Source organism: Leucoraja erinacea, chromosome 24, assembly GCF_028641065.1.
Source record: "Leucoraja erinacea ecotype New England chromosome 24, Leri_hhj_1, whole genome shotgun sequence".
In the NCBI taxonomy this organism is placed as follows: domain Eukaryota; kingdom Metazoa; phylum Chordata; class Chondrichthyes; order Rajiformes; family Rajidae; genus Leucoraja; species Leucoraja erinaceus.
The window spans coordinates 30906679-30927668 of record NC_073400.1 but is presented as its reverse complement, the minus strand read 5'-3'; the positions used below and the strand labels follow the sequence as shown (position 1 = coordinate 30927668).

Here is a 20990-nt window from a genome sequence, read left to right as displayed (position 1 = left end):
TTTGTGTCTATATCATTGATTTGATGGTTTTTGATTAATTGATGGATTGGACAATAGACAATAGGTGCAGGAGTAGGCCATTCGGCCCTTCGAGCCAGCACCGCCGTTCAATGTGATCATGGCTGATCATCCACAATCAGTACCCCGTTCCTGCCTTCTCCCCATATCCCCTGACTCCGCTATCTTTAAGAGTCCTATCTAGCTCTCTCTTGAAGGTATCCAGAGAACCGGCCTCCACCGCCCTCTGAGCCAGAGAATTGATTGATTGATTGATTTCAGTTTTACGAGATAAATTGTCCCAGGAATGAGTGGGTTTTGATGAGCGTTTGATGAGCGTTTGATGCGGCTGGGCCTGTACTCGCTGGAGTTTTGAAGCATGAGGAGGGGACCTCATCGAAACTTGCCGAATAACGAAAGGCTTGGGCAGAGTGGATGTGGAGAGGATGTTTCCACTAGTGGGGGAGTCTAGGACCTGAGGTCACAGCCACAGAATTACAGGAGATGAGGTGGAATTTCATTAGTCAGAGGGTGGTGAATCTGTGGAAGTCAATGGATATTTTTAAGATGGGGTTTGACAGATTCTTGATTAGTACGTGTGTCAGGGGTTACAGGGGAAAGGCTGGAGAATGGGGTTAGAGAGATCGGTCTGCCCTGATTGAATGGCACAGTAGACTTGCCGAATGGCCCTAGAACATACGAAAGACACAGCTGGAAAAGCGGCCATCGATCGCCCGTTGGCGCGAGTGTCCTGTTATCCCGTTAGCACGTCGGCTCCTAAACATGAGGGGCAAATAACATTGGACAAGCGCAAAAAAAAAAAGGGACAAAGTGCTGGAGTAACTCGGCAAGACAGTGGCGCAGCGGCAGAGTTGCTGCCTCACAGCGCCAGAGATCCCTGGTTCGATCCTGACCTCGGGTGCTGTCTGTACGGAGTTTGTACGTTCGCCCTGTGACCGCGTGGGTTTGCTCCCACATCGTTAAATTGCCCCTAAAGTGTGGAGGGGAAGTAAGTAAGTAAGTAAGTTTATTGGCCAAGTATTCACATACAAGGAATTTGACTTGGTGCTCCGCCCACAAGTAACAACATGACATACAGTGACAGTTACGAATGACTCAGTAAACACTAAACATTAATAATAATAAAACATTCATGATAAAACACCATTGATCAAGCATGTGAACCAACAAAATACCAGATCAAAGGGAGGCTACACATTTTTGGCTGTTGAGTAGAGCAACTACTCGTGGATAAAAACTGTGTTTACGTCTGGCTGTGGCAGCTTTGACAGTCCGGAGTTGCCTTCCAGAGGGAAGTGATTCAAAGAGTTTGTGGCCAGGGTGAGAGGGGTCAGAGATGATCTTGCCCGCTCGCTTCCTGGATGCAAGGCATGGAATGAGTGTGAATGGGTGTTCGGTGGCTGGCATGAAACGGTGGGTGGGCTGAAGGGCATGTTTGCATGCAGTACCCGCAAATGAACTAAGTATTATCAGGACCAGGCAAATTTTACCTGAAAGGTGAGGGGGGAATGATTTAATAGAGAAACCTAACGGACAACCTCTTTACACAAAAGCTGCCGGAGGAGGTAGTTGAGGCAGGGACCATCACAACGTTTAAGAAACATTTAGACAGGTACATGGTTGGAGCTAGATAGGGCTCTTAAAGATAGCGGAGTCAGGGGATATGGGGAGAAGGCAGGAACGGGGTACTGATTGGGGATGATCAGCCATGATCACATTGAATGTCGGTGCTGGCTCGAAGGGCATATTGTCCTACTCCTGCACCTATTGCGTATTGCCTATTGACAGGTTTAGAAACATAGAAACATAGAAAATAGGTGCAGGAGTAGGCCATTCGGCCCTTCGAGCCTGCACCGCCATTCAATATGATCATGGTTGATCCCCAACTCAGTCAACTGATCATCCTCCTATCAGTGTGAAGAAGGGTTTCGGCCCGAAACGTCGCCTATTTCCTTCGCTCCATAGATGCTGCTGCACCCGCTGAGTTTCTCCAGCATTTTTGTGTACATCCAACTCGGTATCCTGTACCTGCCTTCTCTCCATACCCACTGATCCCTTTAGCCACAAGGGCCACATATAACTCCCTCTTAAATATAGCCAATCAACTGGCCTCAACTACCTTCTGTGGCAGAGAATTCCACAGATTCACCACTCTCTGTGTAAAAAATGTTTTTCTCATCTCGGTCCTAAAAGATTTCTCCCTTATCCTTAAACTTAAGGTTTAGAGGGATATGGGTGAAACGCAAGCAGGTGGGACTAGTGTAGACGGGGCACGTTGGGTTGAATAATAATAATAATGGATGGGATTTATATAGCGCCTTTCTAGATACTCAAGGCGCTTTACATCGCATTATTCATTCACTCCTCAGTCACACTCGGTGGTGGTGAGCTACTTCTGTAGCCACAGCTGCCCTGGGGCAGACTGACGGAAGCATGGCTGCTAATCTGCGCCTACGGCCCCTCCGACCACCACCAGTCATTCACACACATTCACACGCAGGCAAAGGTGGGTGAAGTGTCTTGCCCAAGGACACAACGACAGTATGCACTCCAAGCGGGATTCGAACCGGCTACCTTCTGGTCGCCAGCCGAACACTTAGCAACCTGTTTCCATCACTCTAAGCTAACGTTTCAGGACTTACCTTGACTCACTCATCTGGACGCAGGCAGCGGCAGCAGGGGAGGGTTGAGATCCCGACCACGGGGGAAAATGGAGGAGGACTGGCCACAGCGATGAATGGGTGTGGTGGATGTTTGTGTTAAATTTGTATTGTGTTTTTGTGTGTTTCTCATTGTACCGCTGCTGGCAAATTCATTCCACTTGCACTTTACATTCTAGTGACGAATCAAACCGATTGTATTGTATTGTATTAGCCACGTTCGCAGTTATCATTATTTCATTCCTCGCCTGCTACAGGTCACGTGCCTAACGTGTAACTACAAATCCAACACAGTTGAACCCTTTTGGGATCTGTCCTTGGAATTCCCGGAACGTTACCATTGTCTACAGAAGGGTGCTACACAGCACAAGGAATGCACGCTGACAGAGATGCTGGCTAAGTTTACAGAAACCGAGGCTTTGGAGGGGAGGATTTACGCCTGCGACCAGTGTAACAGTAAGTGTCTTCCTCCAACGGGCGTACAGAACCACGAGAGGAATAGATCGGGTAGATGCACGCAGTCTCTTGCCCAGAGTAGGGGAATCGAGGACCAGAGGACACAGGTTTAAGGGGAAGGGGGAAACATTTAATAGGAATCGAAAGGTCTGAATGACAATTAAGGAATCCAATCCAATCCAATCCAAACCAAGTGAGGGGCAACATTTTCACACATAGGGTGGTGGGTGTATGTAGCGAGCTGCCAGTGGAGGTAGTTAAGAAACGTTTAAGAAACATTTGGACAGGTACATGGATAGGACAGGTTTGGCGGGATATGGGCCATGCGCAGGCAGGTGGAACTAGTGTAGATGGGACTTGTTGGCCAGTATGGGCATGTTGGGCCGAAGGGCCTGTTTCCACGCTGTATCACTCTATGTCGATCTATCACTCTTCCCGGGATGGCGGGACTGTCATACGCTGAGAGAATGGAGCGGCTGGGCTTGTACACTCTGGAGTTCTAGAAGGATGAGAGGAGATCTCGTTGAAACATATGAGATTGTTAAGGGCTTGGACACGCTAGAGGCAGGAAACACGCTCCCGATGTTGGGGGGAGTCCAGAACCAGGGGCCATACACAGTTTAAGAATAAGGGGTAAGCCATTTAGAACGGAGACAAGGAAACACTTTTACTCACAGAGAGTGGTGAGTCTGTGGAATTCTCTGCCTCAGAGGGTGGTGGAGGCCAGTTCTCTGGATGCTTTCAAGAGAGAGCTAGATAGGTCTCTTAAAAATAGCGGAGTCAGGGGAGTGGTGAGTGTGGAATTCTCTGCCTCAGAGGGCGGTGGAGGCAGGTTCTCTGGATGCTTTCAAGAGAGAGCTCGATAAAATAGCGGAGTCAGGGGATATGGGGAGGAGGCAGGAACGGGGTACTGATTGGGGATGATCAGCCATGATCACATTGAATGGCGGTGCTGGCTCGACGGACTGAATGACCTACTCCTGCGCCTATTGTCTATTGTCACCTCTGACTCCATGACCTGGAGATGAGTGACGGGACGTTTGGCCATCAACACTACGTGGGGCCGAATGGCCTATTGTAAAATGACACCCTCGCTGTTTGTTGTTCCTCCTCAGGCAAACGACGGAAGTCCTCGCCAAAGCCTCTTGTCCTGACAGAAGCTCAGAAACAGCTCATGATTTTTCGACTACCTCAGGTTCTCAGATTGCACCTTAAACGGTTCAGGTAGATGGATCTGCTGCAAGCCTTCAACGCTCGTTCAAATGCCCACCCACCCATCCTTACTCTGTGCCCATTCCAGCACTCCACCAAAAACACCCTTCACTTCATGTTGAAGAAGGAACTGCAGATGCTGGAAAATCAGAAATCAGCTGGTAGACAAAAGAAGCTGCAGAAACTCAGCGGGTGCAGCAGCATCTGTGGAGGAACTATGGAAGGGAATAGGCGACGTTTCGGGCCGAACCCCAAAGGGGTTCGGCCCGAAACGTCACCTATTCCCTTCGCTCCATAGACGCTGCCTCACCCGCTGAGTTTCTCCGGCATTTTTGTCGCCCTTCGATTTTCCAGCATCTGCAGTTCCTTCTTAAACACTCACTTCATTGCTGCACAGAGGCTCATAGTCGAACGGCATGGAGGCATGATCTCGTCCATAGCCCCCCCATTCCCTCCCCACCCTAGAAACATAGAAAATAGGTGCAGGAGTAGAGGCCATTCGGCCCTTCGAGCCTGCACCATTCGCCATTCAATATGATCATGGCTGATCATCCAACTCAGTATCCCATCCCTGCCTTCTCTCCATACCCCCTGATCCCTTTAGCCACAAGGGCCACATCTAACTCCCTCTTAAATATAGCCAACGAACTGTGTGGCCTCAACTACCTTCTGTAGCAGAGAATTCCACAGATTCACCACTCTCTGTGTGAAAAATGATTTTCTCATCTCGGTCCTAAAAGACTTCCCCCTTATCCTTAAACTGTGTGACCCCTTGTTCTGGGCCTATCTAAAAGTCTCTGAAAGGCCGCGATTCTATCTGCTTCCACCACCACCCCTGGCAGCTCGTTCCAGGCACCCACCACTCACTGTGGCCCCTCACATCTCCTTTAAGCTTCACCTCTCTTCACACATAATAATAACGGACAGCATCCCCCCCCCCCCCCCCCCCCCCCCCCCCCCCCCCCCCCCCCCGCGCTGGTCGGTGATTACGAGGTTTACTGTGGCAACTAACGTGCTGTGTTGTGTGTAGAATGCGGGGAAATTGATGCACTGTGCTTGTGTTTCATATTTTCCCCCTTGATGCAGCTACTGTGTGTTTAGGTGGTCGGGCCGCAACCACCGAGAGAAGATAGGGGTGCACGTCAGCTTCGACCAGGTGTTAAACATGGAACCGTACTGTTGCCGGGAATCAACCTCCTCCTCCTCCTCCTCCTCCTCCTCCTCTCTCGGCAGGGAAAGCTTCATCTACGACCTCTCGGCTGTGGTCATGCATCACGGCAAAGGCTTTGGCTCAGGACATTACACGGCCTACTGTTACAACACCGAGGGAGGTCAGTCCCACACCCGCAAAAAAAAAAACACCGTCTCTAAGAGCTTGCGCGGGGAATAATGTTCGCCGGGTAGACAAAAGTGCCGGAGAAACTCAGCGGGTGCAGCAGCATCTGTGGAGCGAAGGAAATAGGCGACGTTTCGGCCTGAAACCCTTCTGGAAATAGGCAACGTTTCGGGCCGAAACCCGGAAGGGTTTCGGCCCGAAACGTTGCCTATTTCCTTCGCTCCATAGATGCTGCTGCACCCGGCAACGTTTCGGGACGAAACACGAAGCCATGATGGCATTCAAGGGCCAAATGGCCTACTCCTGCACCTATTGTCTATTGGATGGCGACCAGATCTCCCTCCTTGGAGAGAGACACACAAAGCGCTGGAGTAACTCAGCGGGCCAGGCAGCATCTTTGGAGGATAAAGGACGGGTGACCCTTCTTCAAACCCGAAACGTCGCCAGTCCCCTTTGCTCCGTAGATGTTGCCGGACCCCGGCTGAGTTACCCCAGCACTTTGTGCCCTAGCTTCGGTACAAACCAGCACCTGTGGTTCCTTCCAACACATTTTCCCTCCTTGAATGTGGTACCCACTTATCAGACCCTTTGATCAGTGAGTGTGTGTGTCAGAGGCAGACAAACGTGCTGGAGAAACTCAGCGGGTGCAGCAGCATCTATGGAGCGAAGGAAATAGGCGACGTTTCGGCCTGAAACCCTTCTGGAAATAGGCAACGTTTCGGGCCGAAACGTTACCTATTTCCTTCGCTCCATAGATGCTGCTGCACCCGCTGAGTTTCTCCAGCACTTTTTGTCCACCGTCGATTTTCCAGCATCTGCAGTTCCTTCTTAAACAATGTTCTCCATCCATGTCGTGTGAGGGGGGGGGGGGGTGGGGAAGTTCAGAACCAGGGGTCACACACAGTTTTAAGAATAAGGGTGTCGGCCATTTAGGACCGAGTTGAGGAAAATCTTATTCACCCAGAGAGTTGTGGAATTCTCTGCCGCAGAAGGTAGACACAAAATGCTGGAGAAACTCAGCGGGACAGGCAGCAACTCCGGAGAGAAGGAATGGGCGACGTTTCGGGTCGAGACCCTTCCTCAGACTGATCAACTCTCTGCCACAGAAGGCAGTGGAGGCCGATTCATCCAGTTTTCAAGAGAGAGTTAGATTTAGCTCTTAGGGCTAATGGAATCAAGGGATATGGGGAGAAAGCAGGAACGGAGTACTGATTGGGGATGATCTGCCATGATTATATGGAATGGCGGTGCTGGCTCTAAGGGCCGAATGGCCTCCTCCTGCACCTATTTTCTATGGCTCTATAAAAAGCCTGCAGCCTAAAGCTGCTTTAGAATGATACAGCGTAGAAACAAACCCTCCGACCCAACTTGCCCACGCCGACCAACATGTATGTCCCTCCTACACTAGTCCAACCTGCCTACGTTTGGCCCATATCCCTCTTAACCTATTCTATCTGAAGAATTTCTTAAGGGGTTGGACAGGCTAGCTGCAAGAAGATTGTTCCCGATGTTGGGGAAGTCCAGAACAAGGGGTCACAGCTTAAGGATAAGAAATAAATCTTTTAGGACCGAGATGAGAAAAACATTTTTTTTTCACACAGAGAGTGGTGAATCTGTGGAATTCTCTGCCACAGAGGGTAGTTGAGGCCACAGTTCATTGGCTATATTTAAGAGGGAGTTAGATGTGGCCCTTGTGGCTAAAGGGATCAGGGGGTATGGAGAGAAGGCAGGGACGGGATACTGAGTTGGATGATCAGCCAAGATCATATTGATTAGCAGTGCAGGCTCGAAGGGCCGAATGGCCTCTACTCCTGCACCTATTGTCTATGTTTCTATGAAAGCTAGGGCATAGGAAATAGGTAACGTTTCAGGCCGAACCCCTTCGGGATTCGGCCCGAAACGTTGCCTATTTCCTTCGCTCCATAGCTACTGCTGCACTACTGAGTTGGATGATCAGCCGTGATCATATTGAATGGCGAATGGTGCAGGCTCGAAGGGCCGAATGGCCTCTACTCCTGCACCTATTGTCTATGTATCTCTGGAGAGTTTTCGGGTCGAGAAGAAGGGTCTTGACCTGAAACGTCACCCATTCCATCTGTCCAGAGATGCTGCCTGTCCCGCTGAGTTACTCCAGCGTTTTCTGCCTATCACAGTCGCAGCGGTCCCTCAGGAGATTGTCGGAGTATTAAAAAGTGAGTGTTGTGTCTTTTGTCCAGTCCGGCCCAGATATCATCAGGGACTGGATTGTTTTTATTGTTATTATGTGTGAAATGTCTAAGATTTATGTGCGATGCTCCGGTCGGTATTCCCTGGGAAATGTCTTCTCATTTTGCACTGTACAAGTGTTGCTTTGCTGTTGATTGGATTGTAAGGTGCCCAAGCGAAATATGAGGTGCTGGTCTTGAATGTCTGCAATGCCAAGGTGTCCCACCAGGGGTCAGTAATGGCCCAGTAGCGTTCAGACACGGCTGGTGAATTAGAATTGAGTGTGGGTCTTGTGTGAATTGTGTTCCAGCCTGTTCGGTATTGAGGTGTGTTTTTGCTCACGGCCTTCCGTCTGTGCGTTAAGTTTCTTAACGCAGGTACAGGATACTGAGTTGGATGATCAGCCATGATCATATTGAATGGCGGTGCAGGCTCGAAGGGCCGAATGGCCTACTCCTGCACCTATTTTCTATGTTTCTATCCATGTACAAAATTCTTTTTTTTTCTTAGAAGGGGTTGGACAGGTGCTAGATGCAGGAAGATTGTTCCCGATGTTGGGGAAGTCCAGGACAAGGGGTCACAGCTTAAGGATAAGGGGAAATCCTTTAAAACCGAGAGGAGGAGAACTTTTTTCACACAGAGAGTGGTGAATCTCTGGAACTCTCTGCCACAGAGGGTAGTTGAGGCCAGTTCATTGGCTATATTTAAGAGGGAGTTAGATGTGGCCCTTGTTGCCAAGGGGATCAGAGGGTATAGAAAGAAGGCAGGTACGGGATACTGAGTTGGATGATCAGCCATGATCATATTGAATTGCGGTGCAGGCTCGAAGGGCCAAATGGCCTCTACTCCTGCATCCTATTTTCTATGTTTCTATCCATGTATCTGTTTTTAAATGATTCTTAAATGAAAACGTTGCAATAGTACTGTTGCTCCAACAGTTACTCCAGCATTTTGTGTCAGTCACTGGGCTGCAGGCTGTCCCAAGTGGAATGTGAGGAGCTTTTGCGTGTGTGCAGGAGGGAACTCAGCACGCCTTGTAATCGTCTCCCTGAGTTTGTGCCTTTTTCCCTCCGCAGAATTCTGGGTGCACTGCAACGACTCGAAGCTGAACGTGTGTAGCGTGGAGGAGGTGTGCAAGACCCAGGCCTACATTCTCTTTTACACTCAACGGAGTGTGCGCAGCAACGTGGACTTTGTGGCGGACATGCATTCTGAACCTCAGGTGCCAAGCAGAAACACGGACAAGAGCAGGAGACTGCCCTTCCCGTAAGACCAGGGATCGCAACTTCCCCGCGACTGGAATTCCCCCTCCGATACCACGCGCCAGCCAGTGGGATTGGTCTGGCAGCCGTCTTAAGCCCTGCTGTCTGTCTCCTCATGTAGGTGCCCTGGGTCACGTTAACCGAAGCATTTATAACTTTCCTATGCATATTATGGTAGGGTTTAATTCCATACTTGTCAATTAAAATGGTTTGTTCAAAGTGTCTGGGACAGGTTGATGTCACCTGACCAGCCCTGCCGACCACGGTGATGTGACCCCCCCCAGGTGATGCACCACCCCCCCCCCCCCTCCCCCTCGCCCACCGTGAGTGACCCCCTCACCTCGCCTATCACGCCGAGTCCGTCGACCGCTCTCTCCACGCTCTCCTCCCGCGGCTCGCCCGTTCGTTACCTCCCGCTAGGTGCCTTCCTTTGCCGCTCGGTCCGCGCAGGTGACACAGGTACGCAGGTGACACAGGTACGCGCGCCCGACCCTCTTCCTCGCGTTGAACGACGCCCTCTCCACCCCCCCACCACACCCCCACCCAAGGTGCTAAATAAATAAACAAAAAAACCGAGCTGGCCTTCAACCGATCTCGAAACTCAGCCGCTCCCGCCCGCAGATCTAGCCGCCCGCTTGTCCACTCTGCCCACCACCCCTAACGCCCCAACACGGTTTGCGGCCAATCGAGCAAGAAGCGGCGGCGCAAACCCCTTGCCCCGTTTGCACCCCCCTCCCTGTACACCAGTTTAATATATTGTTTACGGGACTGGCGTTGTGGGGAACCACCGACTCGGCTCCAATCTCCCCGCTCGGGATCATTGCCGACTGTGGCGGTCTGGGTCTAAAAATATTGGTTGCCAGGAGACAAAGGGGGCCCACCCACAACTACAATGCTATCATTTAACAGGGGCCCACTTGCCATCACTTGCTATCACTTTCATCAGGGGCCCACTTGCCATCGGGCAAGCTGACACCTGGCCAGTCCGCCACTGATTGCCAACAGTCCCCAACCTCATGCAGGGATATCCCACCCCCTCCCCGGCAGAAGTACAATTCAGCCGTGCTTCTAATCGACCCAAGCGTTCCACACACACTCTCTATCAGGTACCAGCCCTAGTCTGAGAGTAGGAATTGTCCTGGATTTGTGCTCCACCCAGCAGTGTGTCTGTAGCTGATCATGCAGCTTTTGCTATTGTATATTAAGACTTTTCTTGAAAATAAATGTGGGGAGATTTGTCAGTTTCATGTCACCTCGCCGCGCGTACGCCCCCGGTTTTGTTTCTGAAATTCCCACAGTCTCTGCCTTCGGTATATTTTTGGTTTACTTGCAGGATTTTTTTGTGTAAAAAGAAAATGCAGAGATCGCCATTCAGAGTTTGAAAGCAGTTTGTTTTTACTATCCCCCCGACCACCTTGTTAGAGTTAAAGACTTGGGGGATAGTAGGTAGCTTGAGGCTGGAGGTAGACGGACAAAGCCTGGAAAAACAGCGGGACAGGCAGCAGCATCCCTGGATGGAAGGAGTGGGTGACGTTTCGGGTCGAGACCCTTCTTCAGACTGAGAGTCCGGGGAGAGGGCAACGAGAGATTCAGAGGGTGATGTGGAGAGAGAGAGAGATTTAGAACAGATGAATGAAAGTATGCAAAAAAAGTGATAACAGCCATTCATTGTTGGCTGTGTGGGTTTAGATGAAAACGAGTTATAGACAATGAGACTAGTACATCTAGTGGTGGCGAGGGGGGGAGGGGGGTGTGCCGTGTCGTGCCTGGGTCAGCTGTCTGCCGGTTGTCGGCACGGTGCACGGTCACCAGGGAGATGCCGCGGGCACGTCGGAGGCGGGAGGTGGCGAATCTGCGGGTCCGCAGCTGTGACATAAGGATCAATAAGCCCTCTGCCGCATAGCGGGCCCGTATACGATAAACAAGCCTCGTTGTTTCACTTCACGTCTCTCGCGGCAGCTAATGTAACTAAAATGATCCAGGTTTCCAAATGTTAGTTTGAATTTGTCATTGAAGTGGTTTTATGGTATTCATAAGTAGACACAAAAATGCTGGACAAAAACGCTGGAGAAACTCAGCGGGTGAGGCAGCATCTATGGAGCGAAGGAAATAGGTGATGGGTACCCGAAACGTTGCCTATTTCCTTCGCTCCATAGATGCTGCCTCACCCGCTGAGTTTCTCCAGCGTTTTTGTCTACCTTCAATTCTCCGGCATCTGCAGTTCCTTCTTAAACACAAAACACTGGAGTAACTCAGCGGGACGGGCAGCATCTCTGGAGAGAAGGAATGGGTGACTTTTCGGGTCGAGACCCTTCTTCAGACTGTTCAGATTTCTTCCGTTTTCAAAGTCTGGCTTCTCTAACTCTAAGCCAGTTCGATACTGAGCCCACAAGCCCACATCTGAGGCTACCCTGCATCCAATAAATAGTTTTTAGGCAATGCCCCTCCCTCATCGCCGTCCCAAAGCTCATGTTCGTACGTGTTAGGAGCAGATTTAGGCCATTTGGCCCATCAAGTCTACTCCGCCATTTAATCATGCCTGATCTATCTCTCCCTCCTAACCCCATTCTCCTGCCTTCTCCCCATAACCCCTGATACCCGTACTAATCAAGAATCTATCTATCTCTGCCTTAAAAATATCCATCGAATTGGCCTCCACAGCCGTCTGTTGCAAAGAATCCCACAGATTCACCACCCTCTGACAAAAGAAATTCCTCCTCATCTCCATTCTAGAAGAACGTCCTTTAATTCTGAGGCTGTGTCCTCTGGTCCTAGACTCTCCCACTAGTGGAAACATCCTCTCCACATCCACTCTATCCAGGCCAGGAACTATTAAGTAAGTTTCAATGGGCCCCCCATCCTTCTGAACTCACAGTATGAATAAGCAAGACGTTTCGGCTGCAGAGAAGGGAGATCAGTTTCTTTGGAGAGCGATGTTTAATTTCACTTGAAGACTCGTGAGACTGCAGATGCTGCAATCCTGAGCCAAACCGACCCGCTGGAGGAACTCAGCGGGTCGGTTAGCGTCTGTGGAGGGAATGGTTAGGCAACAATAGACAATAGGTACAGGAGTAGGCCATTGGGCCCTTCGAGCCAGCACCGCCATTCAATGTGATCATGGCTGATCATCCCCCAAACAGTACCCTGTTCCTGCCTTCTCCCCATATCCCCTGACTCTGCTATTTTTAAGAGCCCTATGTTGCTCTCTCTTGAAAAGATCCAGAGAACCCGCCTCTGAGGCAGAGAATTCCACAGACTCACAACTCCCCTATTCCTTATTCTTATACTGTGGCCCCTGGTTCTGGACTCCCCCAACATCGGGAACATGTTTCCTGCCTCTAGCGTGTCCAAGCCCTTCACAATCTTATATGTTTCAATGAGATACCCTCTCATCCTTCTAAACTCCAGAGTGTACAAGCCCAGCTGCTCCATTCTCTCAGCATATGACAGTCCCGCCATCCCAGGGAATTAAACTTGTAAACCTACGCTGCACTCCCTCAATAGCAAGAATGTCCTTCCTCAAATTAGGGGACCAAAATGGCACACAATACTCCAGGTGTGGTCTCACTAGGGCTCTGTACAACTGCAGAAGGATCTCTTTGCTCCTATATTCGATTCCCCTTGTTAGAAAGGTCACTTTCTTCACTGCCTGCTGTACCTGCACGTTTACTTTCATAGGCTGATGAACAAGGACCCCCAGATCCCGTTGTACTTCCCCTTTTCCCAACGTTTCAGGTTGGGACCCTTTTTGAATCATAGAGCCATGCAGAGTGGAAACTTCGGCCCAACCATCTTACGTCCCATCTATACTAGTCCCACCTGCCTGCGTTTGGCCCATATCCATCAAAACCTGTCCTATCCATGTAACTGTGTAAATGCTTCTGAAACATGGCAACATAGTCCCTGTCTCAACTACCTCCTCTGGCAGCTCATTCCATACACCCACCACCCTCTGTGTGATAACGTTATCCCTCAGGTTCCTATTTACATCTTTCCCCTCTCATTTTAATCCCATGTCCTCTGCTTCTCGATTCCCCAACTCTGGGCAAGAGACTACCTGATCCATTCCTCTCCTGATTTTGTACACCTCTATAAGATCACCCCTCGCCCTCCTGTGCTCCAAGGAATAGAGACCCAGCCTGCTCAACCTCTCCCTGTAGCTCACACCCGTAGAGTCCTGGCAACATCCTCGTAAAATCGGCCTGAATGAAGTGGGATTCTAACCCAAGATGTCATCTGCCGATCACAGAGTGCTGGAGTAACTCAGTGGGTCAAGCAGCATCTCTGGAGGAAATGGATGGGCGACGTTTCGGGACCCTCCTTCAGACCGAAGAAAGGGCCCGAGACGTCACAGATGCTGCCTGACCCGCTGAGTTACTCCAGCACTCTTGTGCTTTGCTCGGAGTGATAGGTGGGTACAGGAGAAGGGGCGGCTCACTCATCAATATAAATCACCCACAAAAATTGTAGTTTATAATCTCGGTCACTTGGCGGCAGCAGCAAGCAGTCTACATTCTACATAGAAATATAGACAATAGGTGCAGGAGGAGGCCATTCGGCCCTTCGAGCCAGCACTGCCATTCAATGTGATCATGGCTGATCGTCCCCTATCAATAACCCGTGCCTGCCTTCTCCCCATATCTGTCTGATAAAGCAATGATAATACTGTTCCACCACCGATTTTGCAGCAACTGTTGGTCCGGCACCGCCTTTAATCCGGACAAAATTACCAGAGAGCGCTTGAACCCCCCCCCTCCCCCTCCCCCGAAAATGTGGCCCCTAGGCCGGGTGAGGCGGGTGATCTCGACCTCATCGGGACTTCCGCGGCCGATCGGCGGGAGGAATCTGCCCCCTGTGGCCGGGGCTCTGGAACTCTGGCCCGGCCACAGCCGGCAGATCCGTTCCCATAGCCGACTTCCGAGGCCGGGATCACTGCCCCCCCCTGGCGGCCGAGGCGGAGCGTTGTAGTACCGTTGGACTCCTCTCTGATGCTGTGACCTCTGTTGGTCCGGCAATCCGCCAAAGCTCTGGGACCAACCAAGCCGGAAAATCAGTGGTGGATCTGTATTGATCCCGGACACCATGTTTTACAATCGGGACAGTGGCCTGAAGATGGGTCTCCACCCGAAACGTCTCCTATTTCCTTTGCTCCATAGATGCTGCCTCGCCCACTGAGTTTCTCCAGCATTTTTGTCTACCTTCGATTTTCCAGCATCTGCAGTTCCTTCTTAAACACAGTGGCCTTATTGTTTATTTAACAGATTTTCCTCTCTCTCTCCCTCTCTCTCTCTCTCTCTCCCCTCTCTCTCCCTCCCTCTCCCCCCTCTCCTCCCCCCTCTCCCCTCTATCTTTCCCTCTCCCTCTCTCTTGTCTCTCTCTCCCTCTCACTCACTCTCTCCCCTCTCCTCCCCCCCTCCTCTCCTCCCCCCCTCCCCCCTCTCCTCTCTCCTCTCTCCTCTCCTCTCCCCTCTCCCCTCTCCCCTCTCTCCCCTCTCTCCCCCCTCACCCTCCTCTCTCCCTCCTCTCATGAATGTTATGACTTGTACCTACCTCTGACAAAAGACACTGTGCTGATGGCTAGATTAACGCAGACTGGGGTCATCCACCCAGTTCTTGGCGACCACTTCTCATTCCCAAAGTAGAATTCCTCACTAGTCCACCTGAATACAATGGTTGGAGTGTAGAAACAAGGAACTGCAGATGCTGGTTCACACAAAATGACACAAAGTGCTGGAGTAACTCAGCAGGTCAGGCAGCATCTCTGGAGAACATGGACAGGTGACGTTTCAGGTTGGGCCCCTTCTTCAGACTGAATGAAACAAGAAACTACAGATGCTAATTCCGAATCAGTCCAGTGACATTGTGAAACGTCACCTATCCATGTTCTCCACAGATGCTGCCTGACCCACTCAGTTATGGTGCAGCAGCATCTATGGAGCTAAGGAAATAGGCAACGTTTCGGGCCAAAATCCTTCTGGAAATAGGCAACGTTTCGGGCCGTTTCGTTGCCTATTTCCTTAGCTCCATAGATGCTGCCTGACCCGCTGAGTTACTCCAGCACTCTGTGAAACGTCACCTATCCATGTTCTCCACAGATGCTGCCTGACCCGCTGAGTTACTCCAGCACTCTGTGAAACGTCACCTATCCATGTTCTTCACAGATGCTGCCTGACCCGCTGAGTTACTCCGGCACTTTGTTTTTATCTTCTGTTTAAACCAGCGTCTGCAGTTCCTTCCTACACGTTAAACCCTTCTCCCTGGTCTTGCAGTAGGGGGGGGGGGCGTGGGGGGGCAGCAGTCTTTAAACTGTTTGACGTATAAAATGATATCTTACTGGGAATTGATGCCTTTCGACTCTTCAGTCTGAAGAAGGGCCTCGACCCGAAACGTCACCCATTCCTTCTCTCCACAGACGCTGCCTGTCCCGCTGAGTTACTCCAGCATTTAGTGTCTACCTTGGGTGTAAACCAGCATCTGCAGTTCCTTCCCCACCACATTAGCGCCTCTACGTTGGTTTAAGAACAGTTGCCGGTGTTTTGGTTGGTTGGATAATCGGTGACTTGTGTTGTACCCCTAACGGACACCCCTGCCTCCCACTCCCACTCGACCCCCGTGGCTAAACTGAAAATCCCCCCCACATCCCCTCAAACCCCGTCCTATACTTAAAGTCAGTCCCCTGCTGTGCATCTCTGTACCATTTTTCTCCCCCTCCCCCCTCGGCATCTGAAACCTTTCCTTTTTTTTTAATTTTGGTTAAAAATTTGTAGAGGACAGATTTTGTCGCCGACTTGTAGACGGTTTGATATTTTCTCCCGAAGATGTTTTTATTTAAGTGTTTCCCTCGTCATAAACACTACAGTAATTCGAACGAAGGAAGGAGAGAAAGAGAGAGAGAGAGCGGTGTCTTTGACAGGTATATATTGTATGTCGTGGCGTCTCTTGGGTTTTTTTTGAGGACTTTGTTTTCATGCACTTGCACTCTACACCGCGGCAGCTGAGATCAGAAGCGTGTGCTCGGACTGGAAGAGACGGTCTCTCTCTTGAAGGAGAATATCCTCTCCCTCCCCCCCCCCCCCCCCCCCCCCCTCCACCCCACCCTGCCCAGTGTCAACTGGATTTCACCGATGATCGCTGCCAAGCCCACCAACAACTCATTTACTGTGATGTACATCAGTGACAACAAACTTCTTAACCAGCAGATTTCAAAAACAGAACAACCTATATACTAGTGTACATTTTTTGCGAACTTCATAATGTAATATATTCACGAAGATTGTTTGGTTTTTTTAAGAAGACGAAAGAAGAAGATTGTCCTGGTTTCTCTTTTTATGTCATTGTTTTTTATAAGAAGCAGAAGTTTGTTAAACTCAGGCCCTTTTCTTAGCAGGTCGACTGGGAGAAGCTGTTCAAACCCCTTCCAACTGTTCTATTGCCCCTGCATGTATGAAGCCCCAGTTACATAGGCATGGAGACATAGACAATAGGTGCAGGAGTAGGCCATTCGACACTTCCAGCCATCAACCAAAAAATCAGTTCCCCTGTTCCTGCTTTCTCCCCATAACCCTTGAAAATAGGTGCAGGAGTAGGCCATTCAGCCCTTCCAGCCAGCAGCGCCATTCAATATGATCATGGCTAATCATCTAAAATCAGTACACCGTCCCTGCTTTCTCCCCATATCCTTTGATTCCGTTAGCCCTAAAAGCTAAATCTAATTCTCTCTTGAAACCGTCCAGTGAATTGGCCTCCACTGCCTTCTGTGGCAGAGAATTCCACAGATTCACAACTCTCTGGGTGGAAATGTTCTTCCTCATCTCAGTTCTAAATGGCCAAACCCATTATTCTTAAACTGTGTGTGACCCCTGGTTCTGGACTCCCCCAACATGGGGAACATTTCTCCTGCGGGAGGTTGGTGGGGTAAATATCTTGGGTGTCAAAGCAGCAGGGGGGGGGGGGGGGGGGGGGGGGGGGAACGTTGGTTTGCATTTCATTTTAGTCGGGTAAAGAATCTTTCCATTTTCCTGTTTGTATTTGCCACCCTGATGCCCACAAGGATCGACGCCTAGAGCTCAGATACACAAAGTGACTCAGGGAAAGCCATGCCTTGTACCCGGGTCTTTGAATCTTACCGTGACACTGTGAGAAAGAAATTGGGAGTTTGTGGGGATCTGGATATTCAAACGTGTTTGGCAGATGCAGAAGACGAGGTAAATTTAAATGGATGCATCTGCCGTTAAACTGCCTCTGCGCTAATCCCGCACGCACGCACGCACGCACGCACACAGGGCCTCCTGGATTTCCACCAACTAGGGCGGTACACCTTTACACGACCTTCCAAGCTCCAAGGCTTTTTAGCTCCACGGTTGTTTTTTTTGGCGTTTTCGAGAGGGGTTTATCTTCGGAGAAGTCTTAGACGAGCAATATTAAATACTGCACAGCAGTAAAGTTGATAGGTTCCTGGAGCAGAATCAGGCCATGCGGCCCATCCAGTCTACTATGCCATTCATGGCTGATCTATCTCAACCTGATTGGTTTGCCTTCACCCCATAACCCCCCACACCTGTACTAATCAAAAATCTATCAATCTTTGCCTTAAAAATATCCACCGACTTGGCCTCCACTGCCATCTGTGGCAATTAATTCCACAGATTCACCACCCTCTGATTAAAGAAATTGCTCCCCATCTCCTTTCTATCCTTTAATTCTGAGGCTGTGGCCTCTGGTCCTAGACTCTCCCACTAGTGGAAACATCCTCTCCACATCAACTCCATCCAGGTCTTTCACTATTCTGTACGTTTCAATGAGGTCCCTCCCCCACCCTTCATCCTTCTAAACTCCAGCGAGTACAGGCCCAGTGCCGTCAAACGCTCATCACATGTTAATTAAACATTGAACTGCAGTGAGGAATCAAAACTCCAGCCTGAATCCCAGAACAACTGGCGTGTCGGGATAGTTAGGATTGTCAACGCCACATTATTTAGAAGAAATATTTCATATTCCAATCTCCATTCTGGCTGGCAAAAGTTTGCGAATATATTTATCAAATGCCTGTGTAAATGGGGCTGGGAAGATGTCCATTTTTGTTTTGAGGAGAGGAAATAGAATTGTTTTAAGCACATGCATGAACTTTTTTTTGTTTGTTTTTTTTTGGGGGGGGGGAAAGCATAAATAGTGCCATCAAGTGGATCGAAGGTATTTGTGGTAGTCAGGAGTTTGGCTGGAACTGCTCACAGAATTGGACTGTTATGTTGGATGTTGCAGTAGAGGTTTTTCAATGTTAGATTAGGGCACTTTGTTCAAGTGTTAGCAAATGTGATTTTGGGTATTAAAGATTACAGCACATTGAATCAGGGCATCATATCCTGTTGTGTCTCGGTATGTCAAGCAACCTGCATTTCATATCCTGTGAACTGATTTTTTTTTTTTTTTTTTTTTAAATAGAAATGATTTTTCTAAACTTGTCTTTCTACACCTATTGTTTTGTAAGTTTAAAAAGTTCCTAATGAAGAAAAAAAAATAAAAGAGTCCAACTTTAGAATTTAACAGTAACAAAATGCCTGTGTGTAAAGAATTTTATTCTATTCTGTTCAGCAGCCCCACAACTGCTTTCTTTAAGAGGGAGTTAGATGTGGCCCTTGTGGCTAAGGGGATTAGGGGGTATGGAGAGAAGGCAGGTACGGGATACTGAGTTGGATGATCAGCCATGATCATATTGAATGGCGGTGCAGGCTCGAAGGGCCGAATGGCCTACTCCTGCACCTAATTTCTATGTTTCTAACAGGTTACTTACCTAGCTGTTTAAGAAGGAACTGCAGATGCTGGAAAATCGACGGTGGACAAAAAATGCTGGAGAAACTCAGAGGGTGCAGCAGCATCTATGGAGCGAAGGAAATAGGTAACGTTTCGGGCCGAAACCCTTCCGGGTTTCGGCCCGAAACGTTGCCTATTTCCAGAAGGGTTTCAGGCCGAAACGTTGCCTATTTCCAGAAGGGTTTCAGGCCGAAACGTTGCCTATTTCCTTTGCTCCATAGATGCTGCTGCACCCGCTGATTTTCTCCAGCACTTTTGTCTACCACAGGTTACTAGCGTTTGGTTTAGTTCAGAGAAACATGCCCTTCGGCCCACCATGTCCGTGCTGCCCATACGTCTCTACCTGTAAGATGCACTATCTGTATCTGTAAGAAGGGTCTCGACCCGAAACGTCACCCATTCCTTCTCTCCAGAGATGCTGCCCGTCCCGCTGAGTTACTCCAGCTTTTAGTGGCTCCACCAGTTCTGTGCTGTCCCATCATACACACTTAGGCAATTTTCAGATGATATTTAACCCACAAACCCACCTGTCATTGGGGGGGGGGGGGAGGAAACCGGAGCACCCGGAGGAAGCCCATGCGGTCACAGGGAGAACGTGCAAACTCCGTGCAGATAGCACTTGCAGTCAGGATTGAGAATACAGTGAAAAGCTGTTATTTCATGCTCTCCTATCAGTTCCAATTGCAAAGACATACAGGTTTGTTAGGTTAATTGGTTTGGTAAATGTAAAAACTGTCCCTTGTGTGTGTGTAGGATAGTGTTAGAATAGAATAGTTTCTTTATTGTCATTGTAACATGAACCATGTACAACGAAATTTAAAATGTCAGCCAGTCAGTGCAGCATTCAAACATTTCTAAAAGCTAACGATACATACAAGGTAAAATATTAAAGATAAACATCTAAATAAATATCACGGACAAAGCACGCATACACACCCAACCCTCCATCCTTCTGTCGATTCCACAGTTACCACAGTCCCTTAGTATGTATCGCCCCTGCGTTCCTTGGCGGCTACATTTAGTGCTTTTATAGCAGTGGGGTAAAAACTGTTTTTTAGTCTATTTGTCCTTGTCCTTGTAGGCAACAGATCAAACAGGGAGTGTCCGGGGTGGGAAATGTCCTTTATGATATTCTGGGATTTTTTGGTGCAGCGGGAACTGTGTAAGTCCTCCAAGGTAAGGAGAGGGCAGCCGACAATCCACACAGATAGTGTGCGGGGATCGCTGGTCGACGCGGACCCGGTGGGCCGAAGGGCCTGTTTCCGCGCTGTATCTCTAAATTAAAGATCTGGTAATACCGTACATAAATAATCTTGCCAAAATTATAATAGGTAGAGCAAAGGGGAAGATACAGAGTGCAGAATACACAGACCAGCGATCCTAGCAACACTGACATTACCCTACACACACTAGGGACGATTTTACCAAGCCAATTAACCGACAAACCTGTACGCACGTCTTTGGAGTGTGGGAAGAAACGGGCACCCTGAGAAAACTCACGCAGGTCACGGGGAGAACGTTCAAACTCAGCACAGACAGCGCCCGTGGTCAGGATCGAACCCGGGTACCTGGTGCTGTAAGGCAGCAACTCTGCCGTTCTTTTGCCCCATATGTGTAAAATTATTTTGCAGTTGTACAGAGCCCTAGTGAGACCACACCTGGAGTATTGTGTGCAGTTTTGGTCCCCTAATTTGAGGAAGAACATTCTTGCTATTGACGGAGTGCAGCGTAGGTTTACAAGGTTAATTCCCGGGATGGCGGGACTGTCATATGCTGAGAGAATGGAGCGGCTGGGCTTGTACACTCTGGAGTTTAGAAGGATGAGAGGGGATCTCATTGAAATGTATAAGATTGTGAAGGGCTTGGACACGCTAGAGGCAGGAAACATGTTCCCAATGTTGGGGGAGTCCAGAACCAGGGGCCACAGTTTAAGAATAAGGGGTAAGCCATTTAGAATGTAGACAAGGAAACACTTTTTCTCACAGAGAGTGGTGAGTCTGTGGAATTCTCTGCCTCAGAAGGTGGTGGAGGCCG

General features: G+C 49.5%; 1 protein-coding gene across 3 annotated transcripts in view; it reads left to right on the top strand.

Moving 5' to 3' along the window:
- Positions 1-9474, top strand: part of LOC129708914 (ubiquitin carboxyl-terminal hydrolase 49-like) — a 60921-nt gene extending 51447 nt beyond the window's left edge. For all 3 annotated transcript variants that reach the window (XM_055654973.1, XM_055654971.1, XM_055654972.1), the window contains exons 4-7: positions 2936-3134; positions 4250-4358; positions 5433-5677; positions 8964-9474. In XM_055654973.1, the coding sequence (XP_055510948.1) occupies positions 2936-3134; positions 4250-4358; positions 5433-5677; positions 8964-9157 (747 nt within the window). In that variant the 3' untranslated portion in view covers positions 9158-9474. The remainder of the gene's footprint in view (positions 1-2935; positions 3135-4249; positions 4359-5432; positions 5678-8963) is intronic.
- Positions 9475-20990: the final 11516 nt, after the last annotated feature.